We start from the raw sequence: 18,117 nt of genomic DNA on the forward strand, positions 1-18,117 counted from the left end.
GCTCTATTCTGTCCTCACTTCATTCTTTTTTTGTCCTCTCTTCCCATGAAAGACTCATCTCATTTAAAGTGTACCATCTAGGCTGTCATGTACATAACAGACTGCATTGTGTTCACAAGAGAAACATGTCAGCAGAGGGCAGGGTCTAAGAGTAGTGAGTTTCCAAAGGGATCTGATAAAGAAATAACAGCTATTTCTAATACAAAGTAGATAACAGACAAAAATTATGTGTGATGGAGCATATTTGATATAATATCTGTGCTTTCACCTTAAAGGCCCACTGTCAGCTTAGAAATCACATTGTGATCCTTTTTATTTTATTATTTTCTATATAAAGGCACTACCAGTGACACAAAGGAGCATGAGAGAGATTACTTTGTAAACTTGCCTTAGGCTGCTCCTAAAATAAGCAGAAAGGTGCAATCAGACCTCTCCCACCCTGGCTGCAGTACTAAGTTGGGATGTGCTGGCAGCCCGCATTGCAGCTGACCCACAAACCTACTTTGAAACATTTCGGGGCACATGTGGGGCTTGTGAGGTGGAAGGACATGTGGCTCCTGCTACCTCTTAAACTAGGTAGCCTGGCTAGAGAATAGTCAAAGTGCTCGTGGCAGAGCGAGGAGCTGGAGCTCAGAGCCAGCATCCCAGTTAACTCAGCCACAAGAACAAGGAGCAACTCAGCACTGGATCATAAACCCAAAACACAGGTGCATTAAAGAAAAAGAGGAGTGCTTCTCTACAGCTCCCTAGAAAAAGCATGCCAAAGCTGAAATCACAGCCAGTTTGTTTATGTAGAAATAGGTCTTGCTGAGTGTTCTGAAAGAAACACTATTTTGGGCTTAATAGACCAGCAAAATCCAAAGATTTGAGCTCAATGTGACTGTTTTCTTTCATTTTAAATACAAAGAAAGCTCAGAGGGTTTCAAGATGAAGAAAATGCCTTTGATGGGAAAATCCTAGGTCATTTAAATTCTTACAAATTCAATATGACATCCCAAATTCTGGCCAAAATGCAGGTTTACTCCTCTTTGGGGTGACTGTCCCACTTTCTGGTTGTGTTGTCTCTGTTATCCAGCAAATATTTCCACCTCTGACAAGTTGTTGCCCGCATTTGTCATAATGTGCCGCAACTGTCAGGGCCATGTGTGCTTTATGTTGAAGGACCCGTATGTGTGCAGATGACACAAGTAGGCCATGCTAATTGTTGTGAAGTGTCATCCACTTACAAAAATACCAAGCAATACCAATACAAGAATGTGTTCCATTGGATGAGGATGGTTGCTTCTCAGTAAAAGATATTTTCAAGGAATTTATTATCCCCAGAATCAGTGCTGAATTCTGTTTTACTGAGTTACTAGGTAGGAAAAATATATTTTAAATGGTGAATAATATCTAGAATAAACAATTCACAGAAAAATTGTAAACTTTGCCCAGTCTCATGAAATGGAAGAAGGTTTTAGTGCAGTTATTTATATGAGATCATTGAAGATGCAGTGTTGAGAAACAATTTCATCATTATCAAGAACCTTAAATTTCAGATAAACAGTGCTGTCATTTCTGTCTGCTTGTTGCTGGTAGCGGTTCCTGGAGGGGAGGAATCAGCTAGTGTAACAAGTGGAGTTTCAACAGAAATTGTTATTGTCTTAAATCATGGTGCCTTCATTTTCTCAGCCATTGCTTTCAGTGTTGGTGCATTTACAAAATGCAGCACTGTCTGTGCTGCTGAAGTTTTGTTGGTGTCATCTGTGATGGACTCAATGGTTGTTTCTTGGAGCTCTGTTGTGACATTTTTAGCTGCCTAGTTGCTGCTTGTCTGCTTTGTGGAGAGGAACAAGAGGATCTGAATGCTGCTGGGTGCTTGCATAACTTGGAGGGAATTAGATTTTTTTTCCACTGGAAAAGCAAATTAGACTTCTTTCAGAGTTTTGAAATTACCACTAACAGTCAAAATTTCACAGGATTGCCTTTGTCACAGTCACATTCAGATCATTATGAAGCAGCTTGTATTTTCTTGATTAGCAGAGTCCTGGGTTGCTTCTGTCTTTGCGGTGAAATTATTGAATATCCTTGAAGTTAGTTTTTACTTGGCATGAAAACTAACTTTTATTTGGTTCACTTGACGTACTTTTATGATTCCCTGGCATATGCAAATAAATATACATGTAGATTTACTTCTGAGTCGGGAGGGACTAGACGTGTGTGTGCATTGATTCACAAAGCTTAGGTTTACCTATTTTTTGAAGATGTTACTTAGCAAGACAATAAGGTCTACATTCACTTAACTGGCAGCCAAAAATCAAATACTCCTAAATGTAGGTACATGCCAAAAATATGCAAAGATACATGGGAATATCCACTGGAATTTTCTGAAGCAGTGGCCTATATTGATTACAACATCACTGATCTGATCTCGGTAACTCCAGTGCCTCACATTACTAAACACCTTTACAAAGCTGACCTGTGTCTCTGACATACTCTAAAAGACAGCATTAAAGTTGGAAGGAAGCACATATATTGATGAGTTAAATCAAAGCACATCCTAAGAGGTATTTAAAATGAAAATCTCTCTTTGGGTAGCTTGTCTGTTGATACTAGATAAGTGTGTTCATAAACCTGTGTAAAATCTGTAAGGATGTAATTTATTGATCTCCTAGCAGTATTCCATTCTTGTCCTTGTGTCTCCCACCTCTTGAAAAATGAATACACTGTTTGGACAGCCATTGATAATCCAGTATATTTGCAGTTACACAATGGCAGTTGACTGAAAGCATTAACAAATGTTTAAAATAGCCTCTGAGAGCCTCAGTTGTTTTATACTTTATATTACTTAGACAGATGAATTGGATGAATGGAGTACTTTGTACTTAGAAAACTATTAGTGAACTGGTAAGCTTTTTTTTTTTTAATCAATTTATGGAGACAAATGGGCAGGATATACTTGAAGACAAATATGGACATGCTTATAAAGGCAAATGGGCAGGACAAGCATATGCTTGTTTCTTTGCATATTCATATTTCTGTCTAGGTTCTCCTTTTAGCTCTGTGAGTCCAAATCCTAAAATTGTGTCATTACATCCCATGAGCCCTTTACTCAGTCTAGGTTTTAGTTCTTTTCCAACCAAAAAGAAAGCTGTCAGTTTAGTGACAGATAGTCCAAAGAGTCACAAATCTGTTTAAAGGAAATCTCTATGTTGTAAAGAAGAGGTCTTTAAATGAAGAGGTCTTTAAATGAAACCATTTTGTCTTGTCTATTCCCTTAGAAGTCCTTGGCATGCATCTGAAATGCTGACTGATTAAATCCCTTCTGCTTCTCTATGATTTTGCATGCACGAATTCTCTTTGGCAAGTGGAAATTCAGAATTTCCGCTACCATTTTTATAGTGCTGAATTAGAGAGGAATGGCATCAGCTCCTCCCAGCATGGGCAATTAAGGATGTGCATATGTGGCTCACAGACATAAGAGGGAGCAGGAACCTTGTGTATCTCCGTCATGTACAGAGCTGAACATAATCTCTGGCCTCGAGACAGAGCCAGTCTGAAGAAGCTGACTGAAGTGTCAGTGGATACTTATGCAAAATGGTTACTGTTACTGGCTTTCAACAATTTTTGTTGTCTTTCAGAAGCTAAATTTATTTCCTTTTCTTACTGGTGAACTCCCCTGAGAGACTGTTTTAATCAAACAAACTGATTGTTGTCATTGGCATATCTAACTTAAGCATCAAATAGTAACACGTTGCAAAGCAGAGAATAATAGAGACCAGTTCAGCAACATTAGTTGGGTCTTGCATGGCTGCCAACAGCTCTTGGCATCCAAAGAAAAATTTATTTATCTGTAACTTTAATGCTTAACTTCCTTGCTTGTATTGAAGACATGGCATTGGGATCTCATCCTAGCTTTTCCCAGACAAAGCTTCCAAAGACAGAATATTAATTAAGGCAAGAAAGACAGACTTCAATACAAATTACTATTTTTATGTATTACAGTACTTGGTCCAGTGGTAGACCAGGACCCCATTGTGCTGTGCAGCTTCACAAACACATGTGCATCGGTACCTTCTTTTACTTAGGCTTTGCTGTTACCTTTTCTGACAGCAAAGTGGTGCAACCATTGTTCTAGGCACTACCTTCTATCTTTTTTTTCTGCCTTTTATCTCCCCTGTACCACTTGCAAAATCATAAAAACTAGGGATGGGAAAGACCTTCCCTGTCATGTGGTCTATCCTTTCGCCAGCCGGCAGAATTATTCCTTACAGCACATTTTCTAGTGCCTCATACAGGCTATTTATAAATGTCCTCGGCATTAAGACTTTCACCTATTTCCTTTAGAAACAGTAACGCACATACTACCGGGAAGAGCTTGCTGATACTCAGCAACATGTTCTTAGTTTCATTCAATGAGACCTAGCTGTGTATCAAGACTTCTGGTAGATAAAATCTCCATTCTACTGAGCACAGAGCAAACAGTTATACATCAGGTATTGGCAGCACCCTCTGGAGTGGCTGATCCCTCTCTTTGAAAATCCTCTCATTGTATGGCTCCAATTAACCTTGTAGCACTCCAGTGCATCTCCCAGCTCTCCAGAGGTGCTGGTGGTTTCCATCTCTGCCAGCTTTGGTCCGTTTCTTCTTTGCTTCTTTGACCCCAGTTGCCTTTACCTCCTCTCTCTCTCAGCCCTCCTGGTACTTCACTGCATGTTTGCCTATTCTATGTGCTTACATTTTTCTTTCTTCACTGCTCACCCTGGGTCCATCTCTTCCCTTGAGCAGCCTTTTCTTCCAGCCTACTTTGGTTTCTTCCCCCAGACTTGTATCCTGTAAGGTCATCTTGCCTACTCTTCCCAGTATGCGAGTAACATTTTTCCTCGAAAAAGCCTCCATCTAATCATTAAATTATTCTTAATGTGACCAGAAACTTTTTTTTTTTTCCAATACTGCTCTGCTATTATTCCACCCTTGCTTATGGAAAGCTTTTTTTTTTTTTTTTTTGAATTAATTAATTAATTTATATTTGTAAGGCCTGGAGGATTATTTTTTAGAGTAATCTCTGTGATGACAGAAAGAAATGTGCCTTTTTATGTACCAGGTTCCCTCAATGCTGCGTTTCTACAGAATTTGCATTGAGATGCTACTTGCACAAATAATGGTAAAAGAAAGTGAACGTAGTAAGTCAGGATAGTTGTTCCACGGTATATAATGCCCCTCAGTATTATGCAGCCCTACTGTCACCTATCTTGACAAAATTTTATGTCCCCCCCAGCACATGCATTAGAGAAGAAAGTGATCAATTGTTTCTTCAGGGACTGCTGTATCAGTGCATCTGACATAAGAAAGAGACTTTCTGTTCTCGTTTGGCTTGGTTTTTAGATGACAGCAGACCTATAGATGGCATAAGCCTGAAGGCAGTAGAGATTCATGAGTTAGAAGTGTTTATCTTGTCTAACAATAGTAATAGGAGTTAAACTAGTGTATCTTTGCTTCTGTAGTGCCTGAAAAATTGCTATTATAAGAACTCAGAAGGATATTACACTTGTGTTAATAAACACCTATCAACTGTCAACTAATAAATGCAGTCATTTTAAAACAAATAGTAATCTGGGGTTTTGTGGGATGATATGAAAAGTTAACCAGGATATTCTAAAATTCCTTTAGAAATTCAGTCAAAAAGGAAAATCTCATATTTTAAATAATAAAAAAGAAAACTATACATGAACAATTAAAAACATAATTTTTGTTAATATTTTCCCACTAAGCAGCTGCTCATAACAATAATCACATATAAACTAGAAATATGCTTAGCTCCATTTGCAACAATTTCCCTATTATTTAGATGACAAGTTCAAAGTTTAAGCAAACATTAATTGCTTAGTCAAAGCAAAAGAATGTAACATGAATAATTGTTCACAAGGCTTGAATCACCTGTCAGACATAAGTAATATATATTTTTAAAATATATCCAAGAGAAGTATTGTTGGATTGCCTCTTTGCCAGTGTCATTCTGAGAAGTCTTGTCCAAAAATAAGTCTTTTATGTCTGATTTTAAAGGCAGGAGGGCTTGGGCTTGACCTGCTTTTGAAAGTGTTACATTAACAGTGCTCGAATGTGGGGATGCTGTTTATTTATACAACATGGAAAAACAAAGTGTCATTTTTATCTGTGTGCTTTAAAAATGCCAGTAAAACTTAGTTACTTGGTAGCTGCAGGGAAAATATCTTAAGCTAACACTTTATTTTGATGGAAATGTCACTAGTTGGGAATCAAACCTCCTTGCAGAACTTTGGATACTGAATTAAATATACAACTAAGAGGCACTTGAGAACACTGTTGGTTTTGAAATGCCTTGATTTGTACCTTGGGGTCTGTTTTTAGGAGTTAAGGGAAGGATTCTTTCTTACATATAAGATGTGTGTTTAAAGATGTTAATCTTATGGTTGCACTTCTGAAATATGTTGCCTCTTTAAATGTGTTGGACTATACAAGTTACTTTCTTCTCAAATCTCACCGTAGGCTAAGCAGGTCTTTTGCTGTAAGAAAACCACTGTTAATACACTGATAATTTGTTGCCATTTACTGTCTTATCTCAATGCTTCCTGTGCTCTTTTTTTTTTTTTTTTTTTTTTTTTTTTTGGCTCCGTCCTATTTGCTATGCCCTGTTGCTGTGCACATTGTATGAGAAAATCTGGTCACATAACCAGGACATTGTAAAGGACTCTGGGCTCCAAGTCATGCACAGGTGAACAGCAAATTAACCGTGGAATTTCAAGCAGAGTAGAGGACTTCCAGGCTGAGCTGTAACTCAGGAGTGCTGGGTTGTGTCCCTCCCCAAGAGGCGGACAAGACTCCCATAATGTGTGCTTGTGGGGGACAAGCTACATCCTGAAACAGCTTGCACACAGGCAGAGTGAAGTGCTCTCCAGAGTCCCTAATGAAATCATCTGGGTCCCCTATGACTCAGAGAAATCTTTCTGCTTTCAGTAATGGCCCTGACAGACTTGATTCTGGTAGAATCCTGTTGCAGGGAGGGGTTATTCAAGAGATTTCTGCCTCCAGCTGCCTGCTCGGCCCTTCTGCACAAGGTCACTCACTGCAACAGGGTTACAGAAGTGTGTGGTGCAGTTCCCAGTGGTGCAAATGGTCTTCCTTCACCCACTGCAACACCTGGCTAATGACAGGACTTTGTTTCTGCTGCCCGTGGTCTGTCATGGAGTAGTGAGCTGGAATCAGGAAGGCCTTTAAATAGCTGTGATTATTTATTTCAGGGCAAATGAATCACAGCCCGAAGCTGCATGATCAGGAGTTTTGGTGGATGAGGACCATTTGGCTGGTTGTTTTTCACTGAGCTTTTAAAGTATTTGACGTTGCAATTTTGTGTTCTCTTAATATAATTTTTCTGTGAATTGTGTACACACATACATGAACAATATGTGCATGCATGACTAGACAAACTTGATTATGTGAAATCTTGATTCTTAAGAATTAAAAGCACAAGCTGAATGTATTTGGAGCTAAATTGATCCTTAGTGGCTCTTTCAGTTTTGAACTGTGCTGTGAGGCAGAATGTTTTTTTTTTTTGTTTGTTTTCTTTTTTTTTTTTTTTCTCCCTGTTCTTTGTTTGAGACTTTTGAATTCAGACATTTAATCTTTGGTGGTTTTTCTGCTTAGTGGTTTAGGCTTGCCTTTCTGTGGCTTTCTTTGATTATTCCTTTGTGTCCTAGTTTTCTTTAGAAGTAAAAAATGTATTATTGCTTTTAATTTGTTTCTCCTGTTCCTTTTTTTTTTTTTTTTTTCCTCAGTTTTGGCTGTTGCCAGTTCCAAATAGTCATAAAATCACCGTTAATGCAGTTCAAGATGGAATTTAGTGGAGCTAACTGTACGGACTTCTGGTAATGTGTAGTCAATTTGTGGCAGAAACATAATTTAAGAGGGGAGCAAGCAGCTTCTGGAGTTACCTCTGGTGAGATGTGTGTTGCTGTGACTTAGAAGCTAGACCTTCACTTTAGAGCTTTGTGCGTTCATCTCATTTTTTAATTAAATGTCAGGATCTCAGTTCTGAAGATCAAAATGATTCCTTCTTTCAAGTTCCATCAGGAAGGAGGCAGAGCGGTTGTTTGTTTTCTCTCTCCATGAGATAAGGTTCCCTTTTCATCTAAATGTTAAGACTTTTCATCCCTGACTTTGAAGACACAAATAAAAAGGAGCGGATGAAACTGTTTAGATGTAAAGAGATTTTTTGATCAGGCAGTTGTTGAAATCATTGGGGGGGGGGGGGGGGGGGGGGGAGAGAGGAGAGTGTCAGGGACAGCTGCACGTTAGAATATTGTATGTATATGATCGACTCAGTTGTGGGTTTTGTTTGTTTTTATACTGAGGCAATTGAATCTTTCAAAGACGGTATTTTCTTAACGGCTAAAACTTTAAGTAAGAATAGTGTTTAGAAACATCTCAGCCTTTCAAGTCCACTTACTGAAGTGTAACCAAGTTTGTGAACTGTCCAGCAGCGAGTCTGTGGCTGGGAATGGCCAAGATCTGGCTCCTGCTCTGTGTGCTTCCCATCAGAGAATGGCAATAGCGCTGGCCAACTTGGAGGTCAAAGAGGCAGCTTTTGCCATGGGAGGAGAAGAGGGGACAGCAACTCTGGCACTTCCCTCTCTCCTTTCAACCTGAGCATCTGTTGCCATGGAAACTCCGGCGCCTGATGCTGGAGCAACAGGACCTGTCACCCCGCGTCCCGGTGCGGCCGTGCTGCGAGCGGCTGGACACCCCCGGGCAGCTCCCCCGCTGCCCGCCGGAGCCTCTTTGCTCCTCCGGGATCCTTCATTCACGGCTGCCGTTATTTCTCCGCGCCGAGCGTGCGGGGACCGGCACCGCCGCGCAAGGACCGCGGCTGCGGGCGGCCCCCGGCCCACACCCGGTCCCGGTCCCGGTCCCGGTCCCATTCCCGGTCTCATTCTAACCCATCCCGGCTGCCCCCGGTGCCGACACCACGCTTGTTTATTCCCTGCCGCTCCTGCCGAGAGCCACTTTGGGTGGATTTCCACTGAGGGGCGCTGAAGCACGTTTTAATGCAGCAAAAAAAAATGAATTAATATAAAAATAGTAAGTGAGGCGATTTACCGGATTTTTTTAAAAAACGAGAAACAACAACGTCCAAAAACCCGCAACCTCCTTCTCCCCTTCATCCCCAGCCGGGGAGAGGCGGGGGAACGAGAAGGAAGGAACGGAGGGGATGGGGACCGGGCAGTTGCGGGTGCCAAAAACCTCGGGGCGGACCCAGGGCTGGGCTGGGCTGGCAGCGGAGAGGCTTCGCCCTCTCTTCCCCTGCCCCTTTCCTGCGAACCGCCCCGGGCACCCCGGCCTCCGGTGCCGGTCCCGCCTCCCTCCTACCTGCCTCGCCTTTCCCCTCCCCATCTCCCCTTCTCCCTCACGAGCAGGTGTCTGTTGTTGCTGTCTCTCTCTCTCTCTCTCTCTCTTTTTTTTTTTTTTTTAAGTTGTTTCTCCGGGAAAAAAAAAAAAAAAAAAAAAAAAATTGAAGAAGAAAAAGAAGACGCCGAAAAGGAGATGATTGTAGAAAAGCCCTCCCTCCCCAGAAGAGCAACGTGCTTTGAATGAGGTTTCCCAGCCTCTTCCACTCCGTCTCACACACGCTGTCACTCTGCCTCTCGCTTGTGCACACTGTTGGTATGCGACCTCGGAGGCGACTGCTCTGCCACCTCAGCCTGGGGAGTCGCTGACAGCCAGCGATTGAGCCAGCCCCCCTTCTATTTCCCCCCCCCCTCTTTTTGCAAACACACACGCACACCCCCAAAGCACATTTAATGCTGATCCACTCAGGCGCCATTATCGGGGGTACGTCGTCTTGGAGTGTTTTGGTTCTTTTTTTTTCTCTTTTTTTTTTTTTTTTTTTTCTTCCCAACACTGGATGGTGCAGCATTCCCGGGGCCTGTGGTGTTTCGGCTCGATTGCGTTCTATTATTTATTTATCTCCTCTCGCCCCATCGCTCCCCCCTCCCTGCTCTCTCGATCCCCCCGCTGCTCTCCGGGTGCCGAGGACCGGGGAGCAGGAGCCCCTTGCTCTACCTGCCGCTGATGTGGGACCGAGCCTCCCCCGCGTGTAGCATGCTGTAGCCAAAAAAGAAGAGAGGAGGGGGAAAAGAAGAGACACAGAGGGGGAGAAGAGGATCTTTTTCCCTCCCTCCCCCTCGTTTCCCGCGGATTGACTTCATGGCTTCACTGTACCAGCGGTTCAGCGGGAAGATCAACACCTCCCGCTCTTTCCCCGTCCCTCCCGAAGCCAGTCACCTCCTGGGCGCCCAGTGCAGCGAGGAGGACGGAGCTGCCGGCAAGACCCCGCGTCCATTGCAACAGGAAAGCAGCCGGCCCCGCTTCCAGTATCAGCCGCGAAGTGACTGCGAGGAGGAGGATGTAAGCGCCGGGCTCGCTCGCGTTTGGGTTGGCTCGGTTTCGGGTGCCCCCCGGGGTGTGCGTGTGTGCTCCCCTCCAGGCTTGCGGCGGTGTTACGAGCGGTCGTGGCGGTTTCCCTCTCTCCTGAGTGTGTGTTTGAGCTCCTCTTCTTCCCCCGAAGTGCTGGGGACGGTACGGGACGGAGCCCGAGCCGAGCCGAGCCGGGCTTGCCCTCCCCGGTGTTTCCCCGCACCTCTCACCTCGCTCCTTGCGCGGCTCTCCAGTGCCGCGGAACAGGGCTGGGGAGCACGGGGTCAGCACGTTTGGGAACAGCGAGGGCAAGCTCCGAGAATCTCCCTCCGAGCGAGCCGACACGGCTTTTTTTTTTTTTTTTTTCTTTTTTTTTTTTCCTTCTTCTTTCTTAATTATTCAGTTTTTACCTTTTATCACTCTCCCGGGGCACAAGTCTTCACCTTATTCCTCCCTCCTTCCTTTCCCGTCAGCCTTCCCCACCCTGACCGAGGAGAAAGTTTTTAACCCCTGCGGAGCCATTGCTGGGGCTCTCTCCCTTTCCTCCCTCCGCCCCCGGGCGAGCCCCCGCGGGGAAGGGGCTAAATCGGCCGCGCACCTTCCGCTCCCGCGCTGCCTCCGGGACTAGCGACTTCAAAGGGTGCATCTGCATATCGCCTTAGTAACGAGTGACTCATCCAGGCCGCTGCTGTGCCTGATGGAGTTAAACTGGCTTGGGTCGATAGCGCTTAGTTCTTTCGGGGGGAGGAAAGTGGGGATTTAGGAAGCGGGGAAGTGCTCAGCGGTAGGTCCCCACCGCTGGTGTAGTCTGCGTGGTGTTTGGTTTACAGAGAGGTCTGGGGTGTTTTGCTCCTGTGGAAGCACGCATAAGGGGGAGCGAAGGGCTGCAGTTGAGAACGATGTTTGTGTGGGTTAAAAATACTTCTTGCCTGAGTGGGACGCGCTGTTGGCTTTGCGGCAGGGTCCAGCCCTGGCTCTCCTTCCCGGGAAAGGCACGGCTTCAAGCTGAGGTAGCACAACTGGCTCACTCGGAGGAGAGAGTTGTGCTTGCAGGGAAACTTCCACAGTTTGTCCTTTAATTCTCCATCTCTTTCCCCACCCCTTGATTAAAAACTTTTGCAGTCGGTAGAGCAGGTGCACTTTTGCCAGTGAAAAGCCAAATTGGTCTGAACCACCCCGAGGTGTTTTCTATGCTGATAGTGCCAGGAGCCTGAATTTACGTTTCCTTGTGAACCACTGATTAGCGACGATCTTGGCGATGCTGCTTCTTAGTATCGCTGCAGGGTATCTGTCCCAGTGTCTGGGCCCACGCACCCACCCGTGGCCCTTGCCGGCGTGGCTGGGGACACGGGGCCCTCCCGGCGACGAGCTGGGCTCTAGGTGTCGCTGCGAGCCAGCGGAGTGCCGCCGCCGGGGCTGGGCTCAGGCACATTTTCCTCATTATTTGACCGTTTTAATTTCGCTTTCCTGGGCTTGGAGACGACAGATGTCTGGAGCCGCTTCTCTGATCACCAGAAGCACTGAGCCGAGAAGCAAAGGACGCGGTTTAGCATTTGCGAGTGATTTGTGCTGACAGGCTCTAAAATAATATTAATAACAATAATAATACTCTGCTAAAAGAAGAGTTGCTTTTTTTTTTTTTTCCTGTCTTTTTTTTTTTTTTTTTTTTTTTGCCCCCTCCTGATTTGTGTGTTGGTGGGTCCAATGTTGTACAGTGTGATCAATAGAGGGAAAGGTGCCTTCCTAGAGGTCCCCCACGATGAAGTGCAAAAAATCCATAACCAAAAACAGAGGGTTGGAGAGACTTGTAAACACACGTGGGAACCTCGTGTGGACTATTTTTAAAGGGGGCAACATATCTGAGAAAGTTCAATTGACCGGGTCAGGCTGTTCAAAGGTACTCCTGTCCGGCAGAGCCTGGGCTGGCGAGTCGTTCAGGTCGGAAGGGTGCTGAGGCGATGAAGCCGGTGAACATGTCCTTCAGCTGGGCTGCAGGCAGGGGGCTGCCCTCAGCGGGAGAGGAGGCAGGGGCAGGCAAGAACAGAAGGGGGTGGTGCTGGGCCAGCCGGATAGGACCCGGAGGCGCTGTCCGTGGTGCTGAACGCGGGCGGTCCGGGAAAGAGCTGTCCATGGTGCTGAACAGAGCCCGCCCAGGTCTGGGGAGCTGTCCATGGTGCTGTACGTGTTCGTCCCGTGTCCAGGGAGCTGTCTGTGGTGTTGAACCCTCCTGTCCGTCTCCGAATAGAGCCAGTGGCGGGCTCCTGCCCTTGACCCTGGTGAAGTCACGGGGGAGAGAACGAGTTTCTCACCTTCCTCGGCAGCTGCAGGCAGGACGAGCTAATGTGACTCTGAGCATGAAATCCCTGTGGATTTGTGTGAAATCTAAAAGGAAATGTGAGGCAAGCAACAGGGAAGGACAGTGGGAGAAGTGAAAAGAGAGCGGCCTGTTTGTGCAGGGTGCCAGGAGCATGTGCTGTTGTTTATCGTGAGGGAGGGCTTAACAAGACATCATTGGAAACTTCTGATATCAGTTTTACATGAAAACTGTAGTGGCACATTCATGTCATCTTTCATCCTTCAGGACTGATCTAGTAGAAAAAGACAGAGCTCAAAAATACAGGGGGGAAAAAAAAAAAAAGAAAAAAGTTTTGTTTTGTGGCCACACTTGAAAATATCAAAACAAACCTGAGAATTAGACTGTTCTGTTCCTAACTTTGTCATATGACTAATACTCAAAAGAGGCCTGAGATTATTTGATGGGTTACTAATGATGACTTTCCACATTGAAATGTGCACGCTGCATTCAGTACTATGTTTTTAAGCTTTTCAGTGCTGTAAAAAAAACAGAGGGAAAGACAGGATCATGCCTTTGAAGGTCACGGTATTGTTAGTAAATGTTTTGTCTGCTGAAAGTAGTACTGGTTGGAAAATACTAAATGAAACCTATATGTAGTTGAAGAGGAAGCAGTATTTTCATATTAAACAAAAAATATATATTAAATAAAGACAATCATGGCAGTAGTTGTAGCATAGCATAGTAATAGCATAACAGCTACTCAATTCACTTTACAGCCACTATTAAGATGGACATGAAAACACAGCTTTTGTAGTATGAAGGTATAGAGAAGCAGAAGTCACAGCATTCTTTAGTTAAATATTGCACTTTTAAAGTGTTAAGTATTAGTCTGATAAGATGATCATTTTTTTGGGGGGGTGAGAAGGGGATAGGATGGGGAGTGATGATCCGTACAGGCCAGCTATGAATAACCCCAGAAAAAACACTTCCACCTTGGCTTTGTGGCAGTATTGATACTGAAATTAATTATCACAAGAACTGTAAACAGAATTATGACTTTTTTTTTTTTTCTGTAGAATTACGTTTTCACTACATTCATTAAGGTATGAGAAATATCTGTGAAGACAAAGTGAAATCTATTGTGGTGGTATCTTCTTTTTAGATTGATTAGATTAATACTTTTCATACTGTACCATGGAAGGGATTTTATCCTAGATGTTGATTTGAGATTACTTTTTTTTTTTTTTTTTTTTTTCTCTGTAAAATAGAGCTTTTTATTTTTTCCAAGCTTATCCTTCTTTGGCATTACAGTGATTAATGAGTTTAATTTTTGCAGGCAACTGCCAGGAGGTGCTGAGTAAGATGTATCATGCTGATTGTGTATAACCCTGCTCCTTTTAATTACTGGGACGATAACAATGCATTAATCAAGAGCATAAGAAATTCAGCACTTTTCTGTAACACAGAATATCGATCTATTTTATAGGGCATTGACTATAAAGTGATGATCACAGAACTCCTTTTTGTATTAAATTCTGTATGATAAGTTATGTGTTAAAAAATATTGAACCCTTCACTAGAAAATTATAAAACTTTTCTATATAAAGACCCCTATGCTGCATTCTTGTAGGTTCTGTTACTTGGCCAAAACTCCTACTGGCTTTAATGGGAGACTTAACCATATAAAAACAGCTAAACCCAAAGAATAAAAGATACAATTAATGTGAATATTTTTTCATTTACTGAATTCTTAGTAATTCTGTATTTCTTGCATTGCTTAAAACTACATTTGGTCATATATTATACTTTAAATATTTTAAGATTGGTTACTCAGACTGATTTACATTTTGTGATTTTTTTTTCCATTCAGATATAAATAGTAATAATTTTGAAATGCCGCAATAAAATTGCATTTCCTTATTGCATAAATTTAGGATTAAGTAATTAAAATATCAGTTGTTAATAGAGAGAGTCTAAGAAAGTGAGTATCAAAGCATTAATGTAAAAAAATTGTAAGTTGTTACGTCAGACTTGCTGTTGCATGTAATCGTAAGTGTTAATTTTCAGTTCATTATTTGTCTAATGGAAAGAGGTATTGCTTTCTGAAAATGTATGTCAAGGACAGTGTTTCAGAAAGGTTGAGGACTGAACTGCAACAGACCTTTCAGAAATGATGTAGTCTTTTCCCCAAGAGATGAGAAATTTGGTTTGATAGAAGGTATGGTTGGACTGCAGGAATCATAACATTACAGGAAGATTGAGTGGTTTGAATGATAACCAGAAATCTTGTCTGCAGACCTGAGCTACCATGTTTATTTACAGAAACTACTGTTGTTTAATTCTGTAAGAGTCTCTTCTTCTGCCTTTTCTTGGTAGGTTTTTGGATGCTGAACTCAGTTATCCAGCAGCCACTAAGATTTAAAGGGCTGGGACTAGTATTTTCAAGAGAAATAGAGTTAGGCCCTACTAAAATTCTGTAAACCCAGCTTTTGAAATTAATAAAAATTACAACGTATCTCCCCAGAGGCAAATCATTATTATTATTACTATTATCATCATCATTATCATCATGCAACTTCACCATATATTTTCAGTAATTAATAATGGACACTGGAGGTGATACATTTTTTATATTTTGTATAAAAATTATAAAAGGATTTAATTATAAAAGAATTAAACCACCTCATGATGTTTGTTGCCAGTTCAAAATCAGCTGTTGTTTCTGCAAGCTTTACTAGCCATGGTGATGATGCATGCACTAAAAAAAGTCTGCCAGATAGAATGTATTTTTAAGTATTCATGAATAACTGTGTGAACAGGCTGAATCATCTCTCTAATAGTAGTGAACAGTGAAATAAGTTGAAATACCTTATTTAGAATCTTTAGCTCACGTTATTTCTCTTGAGTTAGTAGAAGCTGGGACAAGTGCAGAATGAAGACACTGAGACCAGAGTCAGAGAAGTTTGTGTGGTTTTCCAAAGGACTTTCCAAGATATGGGAAAAAAATGACATGGAACTGTGATTCTTTCAATTTCTCTGTATATTTTGGTTTTAGGAAAGGCTAGAAAGATAGTAGTTCTCAGGATGTCCATCCCACCATCGCAACTTTGAAAATGCTCTTTGGGAATGCTCTTTGGGTCAGAATAATTTGTCCCTTAAAATATATATATATATATAATAATAATAGTAATAAACTATTGTGAGCTAATAATTTTATGCTTGTGGTGATTCACATAAATCTTTCTTTAAAATTCAGTAACTTCAAATTGATTTTGCCGGGATTTTTGCCTAATGTGCTGGACGATTCCCAGCACGTTGCCGTGATGTACGTGCATTTTCATTCAGTGACCAATGGGTGGCAGTGTCTCTTGCTTACGCTCTGTTACGCTGAGCTCTTGGCATTTCATTGATTTTGTAGTAAAGCACCAACCAACCATTTGTTTACATACCCATTCGTACACGTGAGGGTTATTTTCAGTTCCTTATTGCTTTCTCTAGGCATGATTGACTTGCTGAAAATTTAGTAACTCTTTCTTTCGCCATCAGGGAGCAATGCTTGTTTTCAAAGCTCATCAAAAAATGGTTTAACAACAGTTTTGAATAGTCCCATAATCAAGCATGGAGGAAGGAAGGGAAAAACAAATCTTTTTTTCTAAGGAAATTTTGTCTCTTTTCTCCCAACGGAAAATAAAATACAGCCTTCTCCAAAACTCTCTTGTGTTCATATTTGGATTTGATACAGTGTAAATTTTCCAAAGTACATACAGATAATATAGGTTAGTAAATCCTATTTCTTTAAAAAAAAAAGGTATTGTTGAAATCCAAATATAGGTTTTGGAATCTGATTCCTAAGTAAGTGCCTAAATGCTTATTTTGGATCAGGTTCTTACTTACTTATTCACCTTTGAAAATATTATCTATATTTTTTAAATTCTGTGTGTTTGTATTCATGTATTTGGTAATGATGAAATTCAGCAAATATTAATTAACTGAGTTAAACTATATTTTGAATCTGTGCATAAGTCTATATGAAGAGATCTAGTCTCCTGTAGGATGTTCTGTCAATACGTACCTAAAAATGAGAGTAAGAACAGGTCTGACATGGGTACTGTGCACATGCATATTTTGCAGAGCAGAGCAGTGTAGAAGGGAACAGAGGAAGGGTAGAGTGGTACAATCCCATAAGGTGTTTTGAAGGATGAGTGGCTTGTGGTTTTTGCATAGTGGAAACGTTTGCTCTTCACAACTTTTCCACCCATAGAGTATTTAGGAACATTCAACCAATGTTTTAGTTATTTCTCAACTTCTAAGCACTTCAGATTAGAGACCTTTCATACTTTTTTCTGTTAAAATAGCCTTTGAAAATTTTTCTAAGATTACAGAAAAGATTAACACAGTTTTTAAGCTCCAGGGAATCGGCAATGTGGATCCAGGGAGAGAGGGTAAATATTTGTCCATGTTGCAAGTAGCAAGTTTAACTAAAGCAAATGGAGTGTGTGGGGTAATGTGGAAAAGGCCAGTATTGTGAATCTCTGTTGATGAGATCTTAATAGATTTCTGTAGAGCATATTTTCTAATTGCGTATCACTTGTATAGCGTAAATTATTTTCCTCTAAACAGAGTACTTGACAATAGAGCCGTGCTATTACGTAGACTCTTCTACCAGTTGTTGTCTCTGTGACTTTTAAAACTGGATTTAACATTACTATCTTTACTTTGCAGATGGAAAATCAGAGGCTGAGTTGACACATTGCCTCAGAGACAGCGTGTCTCAGTTCTACAGCAGTGACAGTTTGCTGTAGCTCAGCCCTGTGAGCTGTTTCAGTTTCTGGTTCTGGCCTACAGGGTCTTTAAGACCAAAAATATTTCCAGTTGTCACCGAGGATGTTCTTATAGGTGTAACATTAATTGTGAAGTCCAGCACATCTAAGTCTTTGATGTATCTAGCACTCATTAGGGCAACTTTCACATGGCATTTCAGATCTCTGATGTTTTCCTCTGGCTGTTCTAGGTATTGGATCTTTATTTGGCAGAAGGAGATTTAAAGCATCCAAAAGGAAGGATAGGAGTATCTTAATACTTTCATTATATAATATTTGGGCATGGGGGTGGGGGTGTTCCTTCTGTATTTGTCAAAAGCATCTGCTCCAGAATTTCAAGTAGATTTCACTCTAGTCAGACCTCAAAAGCAAATGCAAATTTCTTCCCTAGCTTGCTATCTTAGACATACAGAGCCACATGAAATGGAAAAGCTGCAATGGGAAATGCCTGGTAACCTTAGCTCTAGTTATACCACAGTCATTAATTTTAAAGTGTTTATGACAAGTATATGTATGTGTTCCTTCTTTTCCATTAAAATGAGCTCCAACTCTCTATAAAAGAAAATAGCAGTG

At 41.9% G+C, this 18,117-nt stretch overlaps 1 protein-coding gene across 3 annotated transcripts in view; it reads left to right on the forward strand.

The window, feature by feature from the left end:
* The window catches only part of DPP6 (dipeptidyl peptidase like 6), a 549,348-nt gene that overhangs the window by 130,365 nt on the left and 400,866 nt on the right, over nt 1-18,117 (forward strand). The window contains exon 1 of one of the 3 annotated variants that reach the window (XM_068673425.1): nt 9,523-10,419. The exons of the other annotated variants lie outside the window; for them this stretch is intronic. Coding sequence (XP_068529526.1) covers nt 10,219-10,419 — 201 coding nt within the window. The 5' untranslated portion in view covers nt 9,523-10,218. Of the gene's footprint in view, nt 1-9,522; nt 10,420-18,117 lie in introns of those variants that run through there. 3 annotated transcript variants of the gene reach the window in all.

This window comes from Anas acuta, chromosome 2, assembly GCF_963932015.1.
Source record: "Anas acuta chromosome 2, bAnaAcu1.1, whole genome shotgun sequence".
NCBI classification, from domain to species: domain Eukaryota; kingdom Metazoa; phylum Chordata; class Aves; order Anseriformes; family Anatidae; genus Anas; species Anas acuta.